This window comes from Cyrtonyx montezumae, unplaced genomic scaffold (genome assembly GCF_038088225.1).
Source record: "Cyrtonyx montezumae isolate F1298 unplaced genomic scaffold, pur_monq_1.0 scaffold_17, whole genome shotgun sequence".
Taxonomy (NCBI): Eukaryota; Metazoa; Chordata; class Aves; order Galliformes; family Odontophoridae; genus Cyrtonyx; species Cyrtonyx montezumae.
This window is the reverse complement of record NW_027071903.1, coordinates 35,655,490-35,676,777: the sequence shown is the minus strand read 5'-3', so window position 1 is coordinate 35,676,777 and position 21,288 is coordinate 35,655,490. Positions and strand designations below refer to the sequence as shown.

The 21,288-nt window shown below is 43.4% G+C and overlaps 1 protein-coding gene across 2 annotated transcripts in view; it reads left to right on the top strand.

Moving 5' to 3' along the window:
• CTDSPL2 (CTD small phosphatase like 2) overlaps window positions 1–21,288 on the top strand; it is a 30,680-nt gene that overhangs the window by 7,128 nt on the left and 2,264 nt on the right. For both annotated transcript variants that reach the window (XM_065734129.1, XM_065734130.1), the window contains exons 2-10: window positions 5,526–5,734; window positions 8,817–8,955; window positions 10,753–10,902; window positions 11,335–11,550; window positions 12,189–12,267; window positions 12,540–12,651; window positions 13,229–13,315; window positions 19,212–19,274; window positions 19,375–19,454. In XM_065734129.1, the coding sequence (XP_065590201.1) occupies window positions 5,543–5,734; window positions 8,817–8,955; window positions 10,753–10,902; window positions 11,335–11,550; window positions 12,189–12,267; window positions 12,540–12,651; window positions 13,229–13,315; window positions 19,212–19,274; window positions 19,375–19,454 (1,118 nt within the window). In that variant the 5' untranslated portion in view covers window positions 5,526–5,542. The remainder of the gene's footprint in view (window positions 1–5,525; window positions 5,735–8,816; window positions 8,956–10,752; window positions 10,903–11,334; window positions 11,551–12,188; window positions 12,268–12,539; window positions 12,652–13,228; window positions 13,316–19,211; window positions 19,275–19,374; window positions 19,455–21,288) is intronic.

Here is a 21,288-nt window from a genome sequence, read left to right as displayed (position 1 = left end):
ACAAGTGCTGTGTCACGAGTAGAGAAGGCACGAGGTAATTTATGCTAATTTGGTGTTTAAGTTAGGTCTCATTGTCAGAAGAATTCTCCCAGCTGATGATGTAATGTAACTGCGTCATAATGGGATAACCTCTGCTGGAAGGGCTTGTGGTGCTTGGATTCCTGATCTGCACGCTCCTGGTGCTGCAGGATGATCTGAGGAAGATCCAGCAGTGGTGGAGCTCAGGTTCATATCGATGCTTCTCCTTGCAGATTTCTCTATTTTAAAGCTCATAGTGTGGATTTATGGGACAGGTGTAGAGCTGGGGGGGCCTCAGCTGGCTGCTCCACGGTGCTCTGCTGGTGTTGCCTCTGGATCTGTACCCTGCAATAAAGACGCGTGTTTCCCTTTTCTGTGACTCAGAAAATCTCCCAGGTTGCCAGGCATCCTGACACCGGGCGGTTTTGTGTGTAAGCACTACTGGATGGAGTGACAACAGCAGTAGTGTTAGTTTGTAGCTCTGCTTTCAAACACCAGCTTTCCAAAGGAAGGGGGTGTTCTCTGACAGCACAGCAGTCCGTGGTTGTGTGCAGGACCCTGTGCTGCTCTGCAGCTCTGAAGATACTGTTTCCTCATGTCACGTTTTGAAGTGCCACAAAGAGGTTAGACCAAACCAGAGGTAATTCCATTGTGAAATGAAGCGCAGGGTAGAAGCAGAGTGTGACCGTTACGGGATGTTTGAGTGTGGCTTTAGCTTACAGAACTTGGCTGCTGTTGCTGAATTGTAGTTCTTACACTTTGCATAGTTGGAGTATTGTTTAGAAAACTCAGACAGCTTTCCACTGAGCAGCCAGTGATGTTCACCTGGGGGGAAAAAAAACCTTAGTGAAAGAGGAAACACAAAGTAGTTAGTTGTCGTGGTGTCAGGAGGGTCCCTCTGCTGGTTCCTGCTAAGCTCAGGTGTGTGTGTGTGTGTTTTGTTCCAGCTGGAAAAGCGAGCTCACACCAGCACCGCCGGTAACTGCTGGAGCTTTGTGCGGCAGTGTCTGACAACACCCCGGCCGGGCTGCTCAGGAGGCATGGGGCGACCTGTCAGTAGCAGGCCTGGAGAGGGACACCACTTCCAAAAATAGGCTCCTGTGTGCCTGGCAGCGGGGATTAAATGTCCGCAGGACGGCCTGGACAGCTGCAGTGGAAGGAGCCCCTCCGGAGCAGCGCTGCTTCGGCTGCGATCCGTCACTGCTGCTTCAAGCTCCAGCACTGCACACTTTGATTTCAAAACATCTCAGCTATTGGTGAGCTCCACAATATCCAGAGATGACTAATGTAAAATTCTTGTCTTGGCAGCATCAGAGACTGTAAATAACGTCTTTCTGCTGCAACAGATTTGGGCTGTGTTCTGAGATTAGCTGTTCTACAATTAACTCGGCTCTCCGTTTCTCTTTGTTGGTTGGAGCCTGACCTGAGCTGAGAAGGCTGAATTAATGACAAGTGTGTACCCGCAGTCACAAAAAGAAAAATATCTTGGCCGGGAGGGAATAAACTTTCAGTTCCAAATGCACACAGTGTAATGAAAACAAAGCCTTGCTAGTGCAGCAGTGGCAAAACAACAGTGCCTAGAAATAGGATTGTGAGGGCAGCAAAATACGGTAACAGAACATTTATTTTCTTTTAGGGCCCATTATAAAAAGCCCTCTTCACCCTCGTCTGGCAGAATCTTGATCAGAACAGTGATTTTTCTGGGGAAACACTTAAACTTTGGGAGAGCAGAGCCACACGAGTGAGCCCCGGGCTGATGGAGGGATCACATCTGAGTGATTTCCTTGGCCGTGCTGTGGGTGCGGGCAGGGCTGCCACCATGCTCACCATAGCTGTCCCGTAGTTCTCCCTCCTCACCAGGCACATGCTGACGTGATTTCAGTTCCCCTGGGTTTCCCATGGTGACTCAGGCTTCTGTGCGCTCTGCTGTGAGGTCAAGCATTTCTTGAGAGCATCCCTAGTGCCATGTGGATGGACTTCAGCCCCTCATCAGCACGTCTCCTCGTTGAGGTGTTCCTCCCTACTTGAAATCTGGGTCACGTCGCAGCAGTGAAATGTGCTGTTGAAATACAACTGGTATTATTTGTTTAAAAGGAGATTGGAGTGACCGTTCTTCGCAGTTCCTCTTGCTGTGGACCTGCCTGCTGTGCTCCAGCTTGTGCGGCAGGGATTATTTGGCTGAAAGAGATGTGATTTTTCAGCAGAGCTCTGAACCACCTGAACTGGTGGCTCTGAGGCTTCTTGTCAGTTCCCCACTCTAAACCCAGTGGCAGAAAGGTGCTATGTTTGATAACAGCTCAGCTCTGTGTGCTCCGATCCCGTGTCTGTCAGTATCTGCAACACGGGCTGCGTGAGTTGGCGTTGGTGCTTCGAATCTGAGGGGTAAAGCAGTTGTAGTGCCTCCTGGCTTTGCATGAGAACGCTCTGTGTGACGTTGTGCAAGCAGTGCGGGGAGAATACTGTGCTTGTTGCAGTCAGGTGTGTACCGCGCTTCTCAGCAGTCTGTGTTGCAGGATGAATTTGTCATACTTAACGGCCATCATCTCCGTGATGGATAAAGTTATTCTGTGGGTGCAGTCCCTCAGAGAGAAGAGAGCAGCTCGTCAGTTGCTTTTGCCACTCGGAATACAGCTGTGCTTGGGCATGAGGAACAGCACTCCATCACCCTATGGTGCGTCCACAAGAGGAGGCTGCTGTCACCCACGGCAGCAGAAGCCACTACGAAGCACAGCGGGTCCCAGCACAGCAGCACAGCCCTGGGGCTCCGTGGTGTGCTGGTGCTGCATGGCTGCTGGCACGGGAAACCTGCTGCTGTGTGCTCCCGGAGCTCAGCTGAGGGCCCTCCCAGCACTTCCCATGCTGTCCTTCGCAGCCCTGGCAGCTCGGTGCCGCTGCCGAGCACTGCAGTGAGTGCTCAGTCACTGAACGCTGTGCCTTTGGATGTTCTTGTCACTTGTATCTTCCTACTGTTGATCGCTATTGTTCTCTTACCATCTTAAACCTGCCTCAGAAAACCATAAACCTGTAATTACGTGTGCCGTACCTGATTTTCTTTCAGTGTTTTTTTAGAAAAGTAGATAAAACTGTAGTGCCAGACATGGTGGGAAAACAAGCCATCACCCACTGAGCGTTGCATGGGGATGGGCTCTCGCTCAGAGATGCGATTTGCCCGCAGGGATCTCTCTCCCGTGGGCACCTCGTGTGTGTGCGGGGTGATGGCACTGCTCACGGGCAGAGAGCTGTGAGCAGCGCCCGAAGCGACTCGAGCCTGCAGTGCAGGTGAAGAACTGCTGGTACAGCTAACCCAAACGAGAGGCTGCTCTCAGGAAAGAGCAGAAAGAAATGAATTCCTGAGCAGGCTGATAGGGCAGCACATGAACTTCCCTTCTCAGAGCGTGGAGGGGCTGGAGCTCCTGGGAGAGTTGGAAGAATGTTTTGAACGTGGCAAAGCAGCATTGTTTTTCTCTAACTCCATTCCAACACATTGCTAACTGTTGAGTTTGAACACTGATATATTTAGACTCCTTGGTTTAAAAGTTTAATGGGCATTTTGTGTCTCAGGCTGTAATTGCTGTTAGGACTGAGGTAGTACTTCCAAGTCCAGGACAGCTGAGAAATTTGGACTGTATTTGGGAATGTTTTTCAGCCACCTGTGAAGCTGGCGTGGTTAACTCATGTCACTTGGTCAAGGAGGACTTGCTGAAAAATAATGCTCTTCTGAAGGCTTCCAGAGTAAAAATTTCAGAGTATTTTGGTTTTTAAGGTATCCTCAGACCATTCTGTCCACTGGTGTTAGGTAATTCATTCAGTTTCTTAATGAGGTCCTCCTGGTTTGTGCAGAAACTCAACAGGAGTTGAATGTCTGTGGGTGTGGGTTCTTCCCAGCATAGATCAGACCCAAAAAACATCTGGCAGCAGCTTGCAAGGCAGCAGAGTCGAGATGCACGTTTTGGTAGCACGTTCATTTTACTTTTTGCATCAGAACATGAACTCTCTTTCTAGTCATAAGGAGTAGGAACAGAAATCTGGATTGAAATCCATGCGGATGCGTTTGGTTTTCTCCCCACATCAGTTTTCTGCATATGGTTGAATCTCTTAAACTAAATGCAAATTCTATTGCAAACATTAGCAATGGAGCTATACTCACATGGGCTGTGAGTCTTAATGGCTCTGTTACTGCAGGGCCCAGGGTTACAGCTAGCCAATTCTCATCCATTTAGACTGTTCCTGTTCTTTCCACACACCTGGAATATCAGGCTGCCCCTGCCATCGTTACAGCAGTCATTCTGCACTTAGCACAGGGTCACACCTAACTCCTGGCCGTGCCCATTCAGCACTCTCTGCCTTCTCAGAAACGTCTGTAGCTGTGTGTTCTGCACTGGCTGGAGCACTTTCATTTCAGGCTGGGATGTGACTGGAACTGACACCAACGGCTGCACTGTTCTGTCTGTGTGCAGCACCCGTGCCACCACTGCCTTTTCCTGGACAAGAAAGCAGTTGTTGCTCCATTACCCATATTTTATGATTATACACACTTTATCTATTCAGCAACAAGGCACATGCCAAATGAAGATAGATTCTGATTCCGGTTGTGATAAAAGTATGTGCTTCTTGAAGAAGAAGAAATAGCCTTGTGTTGTGACTTCAGCTAGGACATTACTCCTATCGGTATTTCAGCATGTCATACTTCAGATGGGTTTCTTGCTGCTCCTTTTCTCTGCTCCAGGTCCAGCAAGGGAATAATTCCAAGCACATGAGTCCCATTCAGGTCATCCAGGGCATGAGCTTCGGTCTGCAGAAGCAGGTTGTGTGTGGCCCAGGAAAGCCATCGTATTTGTGCACACGTTTAACTGTGCCAGCAGAGCAGCTGAGGGCTGGAGATCAGTGTGGCATGTTTTCTGAAGCAGCCTGTTGCTCTGCTCTAATGAATACTGCCTTTGCATGAACCTTCCTGTGGTTGAGTCTCGTTCCCAAGTACAGCTGTATTCAAGATTGCTCTCAGGTTCCTTTGTGGAAGTGCTGTATCCTCACCTGTGCTTCATAAGTCTCACTTATAATTCCTTCTGTGAGCTCCTGATGTGAATTTAGGTTTATGCTTCATCTCAGCTTTAATGTGGAGGCTTAAAAGGATGTTTTATAGGGGTGTGGGGCTGGAAAGCTCTGCCCAGGTCGTTGCATTTGGTTGCTGGAAGCTGAAGACCCCAGGCACCGTCAGATCCTCTCCATCTTAAACCCAGAATTTTTTGTTCCCACTACTCAGGGGTTATGCACAGCCCTCATCGATCTGATGGTTAGATGTGTTTGCAGCCAGATTATATTCATCTGTTCTTCTGCCAGCGTTGTGCTCCAGCTTAAATAGCTCTTCTTTCATTTAAATGAGGCTGTGTACGTATGGGGGTAAAAGCTTGGTGCATCAGAACGCTGTCAGTGTTGCATCACTTCAGTTCATGATCTGAAGCCTGATACGTTTCCTCAGTGACTAAGTGCACTTGCTTTTCCCTTTGTAGCTTTACATGTGGTACACATGAAAATGAGGCTGAGAACGCGGAAGGCTTCTCAGCAGTCACATCCCATCCACACACAGCGTGCTCAGAGGGCCAAGAGGAAACACTCGGAGGTGGAAGAGAGCCTGCCTGTTGGTGGAGGAAAGCCACAGAAAAATGAGACGGGCCTGCTGTCCTCAATCAAAAAGTTCATCAAGGGAAGCACACCCAAGGTACGGCGTCAGCGCCTTCCTTCTGTTTGCGAATTGTGTCCTATTCTAAGAATGTTTCTATTAAGAATAAATAAAAATAAGTAATTGGAAAGGTGAAGTCAGGGCTAAACCACTTAATCTCGTCTGTCTTGGTCCAGACAGAGACCTGTGCTTGCTAATCTTCACGTGTTCAAACGTGCTGAAAGGAATTATTGAGGGAGAGCTGTGTGTCAGTTTGATCGGCTGAATAACCTTGTAATAGCTTAAAAAACCTGCTTTATTCTATAAGGAGAGGCCAGCCAAAAAGGCCTTCATTCAGTGCCAGCAATCCAGTTTGGAAATCATGTACCTTTAAATTGGAAAAAACCAGAAGTCATAAACGTCAGAAAAGGTATCATAAGCGATATGGTTTAAAAACCAAACAAAACAGAAAAGGATTCTGAATTTGAATCTGTTTTTTGAACTGTGTTGAAAGGATAACTTCGTAACAAGGTGAAGTTGAAATAAGTTTAATTAACATAACAATATATACTTAAATTGTCCAAAATATTGTGAAATTTAATCTTTAATATGTTAATTACCTATGGAAACACTGAGGTGCTGACAAAAATACCCCAGTAAAAACTTGACTTGCTGAAGCCATTTTCATTTCCTTTTTCATTAGACCAGGGTAACGAATCCATTTTACATTTAGCATCTACACAGCACGGCTGTACAACATTTTGACTGCAAAACCATTGCAATAAAAAGCTGAAATCTAAGCAAAACATTTTGCATAGGAATTTTAAGATAAGAGAAATATGTCGTGTTTTCCTTTTCTTTGTCTTTAAGACTGGCTTCTCTCTCCCATACTATTGAATTGCATTTCATTCTTCTGTTGACAATTCTTTTTCAATATAAAATGTCCACGTTTTCTTCTGTTCCCTTTCATGTCCTCTCCTGTGTCTGTAGCAGAACTTGGAGTGGCTCCAGTGGCATTAGCACGGCACGATATTGATACTGCCGGGCTATCTTCCAAAGTGCTAATGACTTAACAAAGTAGTCTTCTGGCTGCCATGGAAACATTATGACTCTTGAGATGGTGCATGTGTGCAACCCGCATAGCAGTATGGGCACGTTAAAATCTCAGTCTCCACAGAGATGATAGGGGTTTGTGGCCACGTGTTCATGGCTAGCGTGTCCTGACGATGCTGATGATGGTTGTAACTCATCTGCCTGGAGCAGTGATCGTGGCTTTTTGGGAATATCCATTAAGCAAACAAAACTGAAATAATGGTAATGCTGTCACTGGGGGTACGGGGCTGACGTGCGGCCGCTGGGATGCGAAGGGTGTGCTGCTGGGGTCTTCCAAAGCACAGCCCCCACGGACAGCAGTCATAGCTGTGGAGTATGAAATAGTGTTTATCTACAACGAGACCGGTGGCATACACCAGGAAAGCCACTAAGTGTGTGTGTACAGGAAGAGCCATTCAGATGGTGAACTTTCAGAATCTGGAATGCTGTGGAGTTTGATTTTGGGAGTTCTAGCAGTGTCATAAATGGCATTGGCTGCATGTGTTCACTGTGTGAACCAAGTGGAATTACAACCTTGTGTGTCATTTCATCTCTAAATTCTAGCAACAAACCACTTGAACTCTGGCAGTGTTGTTTGTGATAGTGTCAGGCTCTCCTTGTCTACTGATTTATGCTCATGTTACATCGGTGTTTATTAGTGCTTCAGGGCTTGTTTATTGTTGTGTTTTCCCTCTACCCTTCTCTGTGGCACAGTCCTGCTCCTTTTCTCTGCGCTTTGGGTGGTACCTTTGTGCTAGGCGTGGTGTGGAGGGCAGTGGATTGCTTTGAGAACTTAATTCATTTCTCCAGGTTTTTTTCCTGTGTTGAATTTGTACAAATGACCTAGAGGATGAGATGCTTTGCTGCTCTTCTGTCTGTTCAGGGAGCCGTCTGTTTCCTCTGATTATATGAATTTATGTTGTACATGCCATCATTAATTGTGCATGGTAGTAATTTGACTGCTCTCACCAAGGATTTTTGGTCAAGAAGATACTGCCAGTGGGAAGCTCTCAGAGTCAGTGTTCACGTCTGCTGTCTCCTGATGCAGAGCTCCGTGCATTTCCATGGCTGACAGTATTTCTTTTAAGTGCTGCAATCTGAGCATGGACCAATTTTCCTAAGGGATCAATTTAATTCTTTGTTTTGGAGCAAGCAAACTGCTTTTCTCTTTTCTTTTTAAAGATATGAAACTGCTGCTCCGAGAAAGGTAATACTGTAATTCTAAAATTGAAACTTTAATTCACTCTTATATGCTCAATGGCCTCATTATTATTTTGATATTTAATTCCATTTATTTTGCTTCGTCTCACACCTTACATTTCGATGTAGTCTCTATGGCCACGCTTTAGATTTTAGATTGCTACTTAATTAAGGTGCAGTGGGTGCTTTGGGGGAACAAGGGGAAGAAACCTGTCTTCACTACCTGTGCCTACACCTACACTGATGCACAGGAAACATGCAGAAATGGCTCATTCTCTACCACCAAAGTGTCCCAGAGGAGAACAACAGTTTACTTAAAGGTAAAAAGAATTGTTGGGTCGTATCCCTTTCCTGTACTATCTGTAACAGCTATGTTTTGCCACGTGCTATGGCACAAATGCAGTACTCACCAGGTACATACTGGTATGTTGTTTTGCAAACCACTTTCTGCAGAGGCATGGTGGAAAATGTTATGCTGGATATTAGTGGGCAGTTTACGTACAAACTGCTTAGGGAAATCAATTTCCTTACCATTTTATTTTCTTCTTTCTTCACTTCCCTAACTCCACAGCACTTAAATAACTGTAAATTTGTCAACTGTAAAATAGTATATAAAGACAATTTTTGTGCAACAAAAATTCCAGGTGCAGTTTTCCCTCCCACCTTGAGCTGTACCAGTTTAAATGAGTTTAAAACTCCAGCTGGCCAGATCCACCTTGTGTGCTCTGCTTCGGGATGTGGGGCAACAAATGCATCTTCTGTGGAACTTTCCCTAACAGTATTCCGTAGCGTTCAGTGGAGAGAAGAGGCACTGCTCAGTATGTTTCTTTTCCCCTTTTTCTGTTTTAAGGAAGAAAGAGAAAATCCTGCAAAAAGAAGTAGAATTGAACGGGATATAGATAACAACTTGATCACATCCACACCTCAAACAGGAGACAAGCCTAACAAACAGATCTCTCGAGTAAGACGGAAAGGTCAAGTGAATGGAGGTTTGTAAATACTGTAACGTTCACTGTTGCGTGTGTGTGGTGACCCCCTGGTCTTCAGCTGCTGGTGCAGGACACTTCTTTGTTGGTGAAGGCTACAAAGAATTTTGTGAGCGACCTCAGCAGTAGCAAGGCTGAACTTACAGTAGCAAAATAAGATTTCTGTGACTGTAAGTGCAACTTAAGATGGATGTACCTGGTAGAAATGTGATCTCTGTGGGCACTCTGTCACTGTACAGTAATGCTCAGCTGGTTGGGAGCTCTTTATTTATTTTCTAAAAGAAGAGCCATTAGTAATTATGTGATTTAGCTCTTCCGTTTTCTCACAAATAGTGAAATATTTCCCAACTCAGGACCTTTGCCGAGGTAGCCAGGATTCCTTGGAGATCTAAAGCACTTGTCAGACATGTAGACAGGCTTCTCTTATGGAACCATATCAGAATGCAGCTGAAGGCTGTCAGCACCAGTCCTCCTGCTTCTGTCCCAGCAAGGTCCGTCAGATTGAGGAGAGCCCTGATGGAAGTTCCAGAAGGTTCCTCAGAGCCTGGTCCTGATTATATCAAAGGGTGGAGGTTCCCCTGTCGCAGTTTTCATTGCCTCACTGTGAAAATTGTCTTTTTAGTACCTCTGATGATGACAGGCTGAGATACTTCTGTTAGATAAAATATTCAATGAAAATTGAAGTGTCAGCTGCGGTTCCAGATCCGGCTAAAAGAAAAAAGCAAGCCCCCAACACCACATTTTTTAGACTTCTTTTCCTAAGGAAACAAATCTTCATGTGTTTGTGCTGCCTGTCAGTGTTCCAACAACTTTGGAATCCATTGTCTGCTGTCTGCCAATTTCATACTCCAACAAGGTTTTTAAAATCAGTAGCTCCAAATGAGTGCCTTCAGCGATGGGAGGGTTACAGGGTGAGAGTTACCTGCTCAGTTATTTGTCAGATGTCTGTGTAAGATGACTGTAGGAGTATTTACTGGTGCTAATCAATTTTTTTTTTGTCTGAGTGATAATGGGTGTGTTCTCACTCGCAGTGTGACGCAGACTGCTTAAAGGTGGGAGAGGATCTGTTTCCTTGAGTGCCTCAGTGTGAGCTATGCACGTAGAGCTGAGTGCATGTTACTATCGTAACCATATGAAGTTCTTAGTGGAGACATTCAGCACCAGCAGAGCGCTCAGTTGCTGCTCACACACCCTACGTTTTATGTAAAAACGACAAGAAGTGTGAAGTACTTGTGCAGCTCCATCAGGCTTAGCTGAGTTCTCAGCTCATGTGCACAAAATGCGTTTGGTTGTGTCCATATGGACAGACATCTCAAAGACTTGTTACTGCAAAGTAAACAGCTTCTCTTTTGTTTCGGGCTCGGAATCATGTCTTGGATCTCATCCATGAGACAGCAGTTCTTAGTTGCAGGATGTACTTCACGTGCACATTTCTAGAAAACCTTGTTATGTGGTGTGTTGTTGTAACAAGAGGATTTATTTAATTCTGACTTTTTTGTTGTCTTTGATAACAGCTAAGAATTATTTTACTTTATAATTGCATTTGTGTGCATTTGTTGTGATGGGCGTGCTGCATTTTAGAAACTGTCTGCCATTATCAAGCACGTGTAAGGCTTCTATTCATGCTTCACCCAAAAGATAATTCGTAAGAATAATTACTACTTCCTTATTTGAAATGTGAAGAATAAGATGATTTTGAAAGATGGCCTTTTGTTTTTCCTGTAGTGGAAATAATAGCAGTATAAGGAAGGCTGTAACTGAAGAACAGCAGCGTGGTACTTCATAACTTTTGTTTTACAGAAGCTGGAAGTTACGAAATGACGAACCAACACGTAAAGCAAAATGGGAAATTGGAAGATAATCCTGCCACTGGCAGTCCCCCACGAACTACTTTACTGGGAACCATATTTTCCCCCGTCTTCAATTTTTTTTCACCAGCAAATAAAAATGGTAAGCCTTCTTTGAAAGCCCAAAGTGTTAAAGCTCAGAATGATGTTGGTTGTTTTTTTTTTTAATAAGAAAATGTTGCTTTTAGTGGCAGTACACTTTCATTCTGATTTACAAACCAAAAGTTACTGCTATTGGAAAAGACCTCCTTCCCAATTCTTAGAAGGGTTATTATTAATAAAAGAAAGAGTAAGTTAATATTCATTAGAACATTTATTCTGTACTTCTTATTGGAAGAATAAAATAATATACTAAGCTCTTTGTCTGAAACAGGCATTTGTCGTGGTTCTTCCGGTTCTTATTTTTGGAAACTGAATCAGATAAAGCTATCTTCTACTCCAAAGCACTTCTTTGGTGTTTAATAATGGTGGTCAGTATTCTGTTAGGTACCTCAGCATGAAGATAATGACTGTGTGTGCTGAAATCTTAATTCAGGAACGTCAGGATCGGATTCTCCAGGACAAGCTGTTGAGGCCGAAGAAATCGTCAAACAGCTTGATATGGAGCAGGTAGATGAGATTACTACGAGTACTGCAACATCAACCAATGGAGCAGCTTACACTAGCCAAGCAGTGCAGGTCAGATCTGCTGTCAACAATGGTTTAGAAGAAGTAGAAGAAACAAATGATCGTGACCTGCCACCACTTACAGGTAAGAAAAGCATGCTTGTTTTGGAGCTGTAGGTAATTAGCATCCTTAGGGGAGCCCTAGTTCCTGTGTTTTCTATATATGAATATTTCACATTTGCTTGGAGCTCATAAACAGTATTAGCAGTGTTTATGTTCAGCAGGCAGAACATTTTGATGCATCAGAGACACAGCTTTTGCAAATCTCATCTGTTTGCAGCATAACTTAGTTAACTTCATAACACTTCTTCGAATGAAAACAGGCACTGAAGGACACTTTTATTACTGCTTGCTCCCCTTCACGCACACATTAAAAACGATACCCTAGACTTGCTGATCACGAATTGTGACATTTTAGTATCTTACACTAGAGTAATATCTTGGGATGAATAAGAACATAAACATCCCATATTAATCATCCACGCTTTCTTCAGAAGACATCTTTTTGGGCAAAAATGGTGTCCATAGAATTCAGGGCCCACATCAAATACTTCACAGTTACCTAAATCTTTGCTAGATCCTGACAATGCTGGTAGCACTGTTTGAAGCACTCGTGTATAAAATGCAAATTCTCCCTTTTAAAAACTTCACTAATAAGACTAGCTCTTGTGTTATTTTTTTGTTTGTTTTATTTTTGTTTTGGACATTTTCATTGAATTTTAGCACCAGTATCTCCAGACAGTGGCTACTCATCAGCTCATGCAGAAGCCACCTACGAAGAAGACTGGGAAGTCTTTGATCCGTAAGTGCTGATATTTGTACTTGAAGTATAAAAACGATCACGTGGGATATTGGATTAATAAATTATTATTTGAGTTGCTCCATTTTTTCTTTTATGGTAATGAATTCCAAAATCTTTGAACTTAAAGCAGCTACGTATTGATACATTCGTGGTTTTTTGTTTAAATTATTTCTTGTGTGGCCTTAAGTGTTTTGAAGTATTTATTTGGGCTGACACAACACCGGTTTAATAACGTGTATGCATTTCCACAACAAAATCTGTGTTCTTTCCAGATACTATTTCATCAAGCATGTTCCACCTCTAACAGAAGAACAGCTTAACAGGAAGCCAGCTCTTCCACTGAAAACCAGAAGCACACCAGAATTTTCATTAGTTTTAGACTTGGTGAGTATCTTTAGAAACGCAGAGCAAAGCAGGAGATAAGTAGCAGCTGATTTCTGTTTTAGTAAATAGGAAAATTCAGCTTCACATGCTTTGCATCAAAATGGAGCAGGAATGAATCTTTTAATTATTACGTTATTGTTTGGCCACTTTTTAAAACGCTCATAGAAAATAAATTTGTCTTTAGAATAATGTCTTTAAGTCTCTGTTTTGGAATGTTTTTCAGACACCGTTAATGATGTCAGGAGCACTAACGTGAGCGATGTCAGTTGGTGTGTCCTCTAGTGGCCAAACCACTGTACAGCTGATTCAGAGTGATAGTGGTGTGTTTGAACTGAGTAGCAGGATAAACTGCAAAGATACAAGGCCTTCTTCAACTACACCACTACTGCACAATTCTAAGAGAACAGTTTAAAAAAATGCAAGAATGATGAAAGAACTCTTTATTCGGTCTGGACAGCACTGACACGAACATTTTCCAGGCTAAACCTTAAAAGGAATATCTAAACAACTGCTCTTGTTTTCAGTGTTGTTCTCATAATTTTTTCTTACTTTTGAACTGTCTTCTATTTTTTTCTAGGATGAAACATTAGTGCACTGTAGTCTAAATGAGTTAGAAGATGCTGCACTCACTTTTCCAGTTCTTTTTCAAGATGTCATTTACCAGGTAATTAGCATACCTACGTATGTACCCTTTCATTTTATTTAACATATACATTCTTGCTGTGTATCTTTGTTATGGTCCTGTCTGAAGAGATAAGTAATCGTATGGCACTTAACAGCTTTCTGGGTTATAAACTGCAGGTGTCAAATTCAGCAGGGTGGATTATCCTCTGTTAGAAATACTGTGGAGCTCTGTTTAATGCCACAATGTGGTAATGTTGGTCACTGATTCCAGTTGTAAACAGTCATTGCTAAGAAAGGTAAACAGTCTTTGTAGCAGCAATCTTCAGCAGCAGCATTTCTCCTTGCCAGCAGGTGGAGGCAGGAACACTGAAAGTTTAGCCAGTGTTATTTTCTGGGTGCAGCTTCTCATAGACTGTTAATTTTCTTCCCTTCGTATGGAAAACCAGCTCTCATTGGCTGATCATTTCTTTCTATAAAGAAGACATCTTCCAAGCCTGATTAACTAGCTTCTGTCTAGATCATTAGTCTCACTGTCCCCTTCACCAGTCTACCTCTTTGCTCCTAGAGTCTGCGTGGTGCTTAGAGTGACTTTGATTGTCTTGTGAAGACTGCTAGATTTAGTTTTTCGTTCTGCTTTAGGAGGTATTGTTAGTTACGTGTGTTTTACATTGACGTACCAGAGGAACAAGAATGAGAAGGAGGAACTCTCTTCCAGCAACTACAAAAGATGCTGCACTGACCCAGGCTGTTGTTCTCAGGTCCTTTTGTGTGGTGTACCTGGGAGTAGCATCAGCTTCCCCACCATGTAGTTCGCACGATATTGGACCCCACTGTAGTATCTTTGGAGAGTGAGCCAGTCATCAGGCACCTTAAAAGGACACTTGTCCAGGTATTTTTCCTGATTTTAAAAATGTTTTTCTTCTCTGTTGCTTATAAAAACCCTTGGAACCTGAAAAGCTGAAATAATTTTTAAACATGGATTTCTTATCTCTTATTTGGTGACAGCCATGCTTAGATTGCTTCAGACTGAGCTTGGAAAGAGCCTTAGGATGAACTCTTTAGAGGTTCTTGACATTGCTGACAGGATTAGGAAGACTAAAGCTTCGTTTTTTTCCCTTCTCTCTCTCAAGGGATCTTGGTATGATTTTGAGTATTTTCTTTCCAAACTGCAGTCTTTTTAGTGCTTATATGTTTGAATTAGAGTGAACTTGAAGCAGGATATTGTCTGTAAGAAATTGAAGTCAACGGAAAGAGTGACAGTGGTATTATTAAATGCTCATTTAACAGTGCTGTATCAAGGGGTGTCCAGACACGGGTACGGTACAGGCGCTGTGCAGGACCTGGATAAGTTTTGTCTGAGCTTTCTCTAGAGCCTAGCTTGGAATTACAAAGGGACAGTAGCTTCTTGCAGGTCTGAGCAAGTCAGACATTGGCTGTGAGCACACTCCTGGTCCATTATTCTGTTCAGCTGGTTTTATATCACTCTGGACAACTTAGAAAACATTCACCTCTTGCTAGGTAACGGATAATAAGCAAGACAGGTATCTTAAAGATACAATCAAATTCATGTTTCACTAGAGTGTAATACGCAGAAAGACAAATGATCTTCCTGCAGGGCAGGTTGAGGTTTGTTGATGTTATGAACCCTTTTTAGACCTTCTAGTCAGTGAGTGCCCATTTATCAGCTTTTACAGTGTCTTTTTTCAGCAATTTGGCCATTGCCTCCTGTATAGTACCGTATGAATTCCATCTCTGTGCTTCATTTTGGAAGTGATTCCAGCTGCCAACAAAGAAGCAGGTGCTAAGTGGTCTCAGCAAAGTTAAGTCAGCAGGCTGCTATGTATAAGCCAGCTGAAAACAATTGCTAGTGTGAAAGATGCATTTCAGAGGATACTTCCATTAGTGTCAAAATACCTGCCACTTTCATGTAGGTTTTCCAGAAGTATTAGTTTTTCCAGAAGTATTACTGCTTTTTTAGGATAGAATAAAACCTGTCTCAGTATGCTTTTTTCTGTCTGAATGGCTTGTTTTCCTTGCAGTGAGACTGACTAATAATGCCAAAGTAAACCTGAGCTTGTATCATTTTGATATTCTTACCCATCTGAAGGCATCAGTGCAGTACTCTTGCAGTATTTGTTGATGATAAACCAGGTATTTCCTCAAGAAGGGGCTCCAGAACCAGTCACTGCAGGGTGAGGCAGCAGAGTCAGACTGTGTTTTAGAAGGCCTGTTATAACACACAGCTAAACTTTGCCAGCCTTGAGTTGAGCAGTGAGGAACTCAGCTCTGTTGCTGCTTATTTCAGTGGCTGTATGTGATAGCCTATTTTTAAGAAAAGGTTTTGAAAAGAAGGGCTTGACTGTAAGCTGTCTCTCAGCCCTCACCATGGGGTGCACAGAACATTTCACATGAGCGTAGAGCAGCGTTCTTCTAACTTAGAAGTTACAGTGCAGTTCCAGCACTGATGTGCTGGGTTTTCTTAATCTCTGTGTGAGTTGCATGAAGTCACTGATTTCCATGTAAAAAGAAAAAAGATCTGTAAAATTTGTCTGAGTTTCCTCAGTTGAAAAGTCTCTAGGTTATACCGTGCTTGTGTTTGGGGCTTAGTGAAAATACAGTATTTGCAGAACTGAAGTTTATATAAATAACAAATCTGTGAAGCACTACCTCACATCTGACTGTGAAAAGTGAATTTTCTGCTCTCCAACAGGAAACTAGCTTTTTTTACAGCAGGCAGCTTACCTGAGTAAGAAACGTGTCTGCTCGTTGGTGTTTTCCTTCTTGGTGAGGAGGTTCTTGCTGTGTTTTGTTTCTGCCGTTGGGGGGCACCAGGTGGGGCCCTGGGGTCCCTCAGCACGCTGGGAGCATGCCTTGCGTGCACTGGGCCCCTATGGAAGGCAGATGGTTTCACTCAGTTCTTCAGTTTAAATGCACCCTCTCCGATCTGTCACAGAGTGATTCACTTCGATCCTTCAGGGATGTTCTGGAAGTACACAGGCGAGTTGAATGCAGTTAACTGCAGGTTACTGTGTTCCATCTTGCTGTCACTAAAGGACACTTCGTCGCTTCGTTACTGTAGTGGATTGGGGCAGATGGTGCTGGTGAATTCTGGCTCTCCTTTCTAATGAACTCTTTGTTTCTCTGAACTAACTGCAGAGCCCTCTGCTTTGGATCTGAAAGGCTTTGGTGTCTTGGGCAGCATCCACAGAGCAGTCTGGGCTTAGGTCAGGAATGCTTCGAACCTCAGGTGTCGTACTTTATGGGAAGACATGGGGAATATGCCGAAGGAAAAGAAGCTGAAGGAGAAAAGGGGAAGTGCTGGATGTGTCTTGTCACTTTAGTCACTTGATTCTGCTCTGGTTACTTGTGTTCTTGCAGCCTGTTCTGGCTGGAGGTGGTGATGCCATCCCTTTCTGCTCTGCCAGACTGTCACACACCACTAAAAGCAGAGCAGTGAATTTGCCATCTGTGCCATTACCTGTGTGTATGAAGTGTGACTTAGAAACGCATCATCTAAAATGAAATGCTTTTCCCTGGGTTCCTTGTTTGTGTTCATACCTGAACTTCTTAGATATTAAGGCAGCCATTGTGTTAAGATAGATAAATGCTTACCAGGGTGTGTCACCAATCTAAAACAGAAGACATCAAAAGATGCAGTAATAATCCACAGACTAAACAAGCTGAAAAAGAGAGAAAACGTGCACACTCGAGGAACCTGAGCAATCATAACCGGTCTTTGATGTAATGGAGTGATTTCAGAAGTCATTCAGCTGGCCATTGTTACAAACAGAACGCAGTCCAGGCTTAAAATGAGCAGTGAGTTAGATGCTGGATGCTTCTGTAGTAGTGGCAGCTGAAATCCTGACACAGGGCTTACTGCTGCCGTTGCTAGGAGAGTCTGCAGAAGAGACGTTTGAGAGCCTGTTTCTGAATGACAGCTGCATTTCTTCCATCAGAGAACAGGCTTGTCAGCTTGAAATCAAGCTCCTGAAGAAAACTTCCTACCAGATATCATCCTCCCTGCCTGCCACTGTTTGCAGCTACTGCCTCATGTGCAGTGAAAACATTAGCGACCTGTGACTTACTTCCACTTTTCAAGAGTAAGGTGTAGGTCCCAATATAATAAATGTTTGCTCAGGAAAATCACAAAGTAGAACAGTCCCTTTGCACCTGCAACAAAGAACTTGCTTTCTCTAAACTCGAGGTTCAGCTACAGAAGATGCTGGCTGTGCTACCTCGCTGCATATAGGAAGAGTGTTCAGAACAAACAACTTAATTTGCAACCACAGATGATTTGGACATTATTTAGCATTGGTTCACCTGGAGACTGCGAGTTAATTCATCAGATTTGTCTTGGTGGTAAGAGAAGTCTCTCATCTAGACTGAGCGAAGCCCCACTACCTTAATAGAGCTGAAAGAGATGTCATTTTCACAAAGATTTCAGCGCCTCAGGAGACATATGGTGTGAAGACATGCCTGTCAGCTCTGCATGCAGACACTTGGCTTTTCGGGAGCGCCCTGGCTACGTGCAGCCCAGAAACCCATGGAGCACAGGCTGTGCCTCTGGCTGCTCTGCCAGGCAGGCCGGGGAGACCTGCGCCCTGACAGTGCTGCGGGGGGGAGCAGGTGCTGGCTGCACCAGAGCATGTGTCTGTGTGCTGTGACCACGTGTGACAGGGCTACGTGCTCCGTGTGTGGAACAAAATGCAGTTGTTGTTACTGCAGTAATCTCATTCTGCAAACTTGAGTCGGAAATTCAGATGCTTCAAGAGTGTAATCAAAGCCGTGTTCAGTTTTAAGCTAAATAATGGCATTTTCACTGCTCTAGAAATACATGCTTTCTTTGAAGGAGCAGGATCTGTTGCCACATGTGCTAATGATATGTATTTATTTAAACCACTCCTCCTTTCTTTCCTTCTGTCTCTGTATAAATTTGATAGTTCGGTGCAATTAACGCAGATCCTTTTTGGACATTAACTTTTGAAGGGAAATTTAAGCTGATTCCTAACTGACTGTTAAAAAATAGTTGGTAAGGCTGAAATTAACTTGGTTTATCTACAAGCCCTGTACACTTCCTTTTCTTTCTGAATACCTTAATGAAATGTTTTTCAAAACCGTGCAAATCTGTCTGTGGGCAGTCTGAATCAGAAAGACAGGTAAGGTGATAATAAGGTTATCATTTTCACCCTTCAGTACGTGCCCTCACTGGGGTGCTCCAGGTGTGCCCTCACACGTGCTGTGGTGCTGCCCTGAAGCCACGGATCCACGCAGGAGCCTCCATGCAGCATAGCTCTTGTACTCTGAATTCAGTGATAGTGTGAAGAGGTGCCAGCATCCCCTGTCTTCCTGTCTCGTATCCAGAGTCTGTTTTTTCACAGGGAATAAATTGGAGTGTATGTACAGCTCTTTGTTGGTGGTGTGTGAACTAACAGAGCTTTGGAAATAGCTGAAGCCAGTTGTTTGGGGTTTTTTTTTTCACCACTTCTGACACCTCCTCGTTCAGTGTCTCACTCTTGGTAGCAGGAGGTTATTAGGGAGATGATTGTTATTCTGGCTCACATTATCTAGTAATTGAGCTGATGCTGCCCAGCTGCTGGAAGCTGGTTTCATATGTGTAGTCAAAGCAACTGGTTTCAGTTTTCTTGAGAAGTTGTCTAACTTTTATATTGTAAATAACGCATTTATTTTTAAATCATCAAATTCTTCAGTGAAGTGGTTCAGCCTAAGTTTGCCACGTTATGCTTTCTTTTTCAGCTGCTTAGGCTCCAAGCTGACTTAAATCCGATTTCATTAAATTATTGTTCTGTGGGAAATTAGTATTGCTTTTTCCTGAATCCATAGTACTCATCTCGACGTAATCAGTACAAGTTGATGTTACAGTGCAGGTGATAGCTGAAATGTTTTGGACCTTTTAATGAAGTCCTTCTCTGCTTCAGGTTTATGTCCGGTTAAGGCCGTTCTTCCGAGAATTCCTGGAACGTATGTCTCAGATTTATGAGGTAAAAATAACTCAGTGTTGCCTTTGAATTTTATTTTTAAGTTATGTTCTAAGTTTAAGTTATATCTAAACTAATGATTTTTTTCTCCTCTTGTCCGTAGATCATTCTTTTTACTGCTTCTAAGAAGGTGTATGCAGACAAATTACTGAATATCCTAGACCCTAAAAAGCAGCTGGTCAGGTAAAATCCCAAATGGCAAGCATACCTGTTGTAGGCTCACAAGCCCTTCTTTCCCAGCAGACGTGAGGAAGGGATTCTGACACTGTCTGTGTTGCACTGTGTCTCACTGCACTGACTCTTGGTGCTAATGTGCAGCTTGTCTGAGAGTGAGTGAGAAATGAAATGGAGCAGTTGAGTTTCTGCCTCGGTGATGAGACTGAGGCAGGCGTCTTTATTTGTGCCAGAAAGCAAACCTGTTTGTTCTCAGTGCAGTGGTAGAGCTTCTCACTGAAAATGGCATTTCACGTATGAAAGACGTGCGTTAGCTGCGTTGGAATACACGTCGTAATAAAAAATGAACTGTTCAGGTTTGATTCATTATTTATAATTCTGAATTACATAGTGTTCTTTACAAATGTTATTTCTTATTCTCAAGCACAAGGGAATTTGAGTTTTGTAGTGAAGTTATTTTGATTTTTCATCTCTATTGTTAATACTGAGCTTTGATTGGAAGAGATGAACGTTTCTCAAGAGCAGGGCCTTAAGACATGAGGAATCTCACTCCACGAATTTCTTTGTCATCCTCATCTGCAGGGCAGAGTGCTTCAAGGGAAAGTGGAGAGAGGATCTCTCAGGAATTTATTCTAAATAGGGTATTCCCATTAGGGCACGAAGAACTGCACTTGTCTGTAGTTAGGGCTGTATAACTTCAGTACTGCGATGTCATATCTTTGCAATACCTGAGCCTGCTTGAAGCACAGCCACAGGATGTACAAACAAGTACAGCATTGGTGCATACAGAGAAGGAGTCCGTGTGCATCCGTAACGTGGCGTTTTTTCCTCCAAGGATCTGATACTTAGGATTGAGGACTGCAGTTTTAACTGGTGTGAACAGGAAAGGTAACCAACCAGGCAGCCAGGCAGTGTGCTAAGGATGTTCAGGAGTTCTCTGAGGTTTGTGTGGTGCACGATTGTAGCTCTGAGAAGCTGACATCAGGACACGATGAGCTCTGACATGAGCTGGACGGTGATTTGCCAGGCACTCCACACGTGTGACTCAGAATCTATATATAAATTCATTTGCTGCTGAGGCATCAGCTTATTTTCTTCCTTAGCAACATGAGGAGCTCAGCCCCTTCATGAAAGTAGTAAGCATGCTGTGTACAGCTTCTAAAAACTCCACTTAAATATACAAGCAGCCTTAAAGAAACTGCACTGTAATATTTCATTGTGGAATCTGAAATCTGTCCAGTTCGCAGCTGATCCGTATCATCGCAGTTAAAAAATATTTCATGAAATTGTTTTATTCCTGCTTACCTTAACGAGTTCTTTTATTCTACCAATCCATTTACTAATTAGTTAATTAGTAATAAAAGAGAATATGCTAATTGGAAAGGGAGAAGTTGATGGAATGTTTTGGCCTGGAGGCTTTTTTCAAGCTCTAAAAACTGAAAATGGGTTAATTGGAACAGGGAGTGTCAGTGAGAGCGCCCGCTCGGACGCTTCCCGCGGTGTGGAGTGCTCTGAGCACAGATCTCACTGCTGACTCCTGGGCCGTGCAAAACAGCTTCAGTATCTTGGGGCCCTCTGTCAGTTCATCTGCACGAAGGGGTAGAAAGTAAGACACAGTGACAGGCGTCCGCTGCATCTGAGCTGAGCTTTCCTGCTTAAATACAAAACAATTGCCCGTAGAACTAGATCAGTATAAAATGAAGTTAACTAGCAGTCTTACCAGTAGAAAGCTCAAAGTGTGGAACAGTCCTTAAAAATGTGCTCAGAAGGGGAAAAAATGGGTAACGTTGGGCAGCGGTAACTTTTCTTTTTCCCTATGCACTGTGGATGTTGCAGTCTGTCT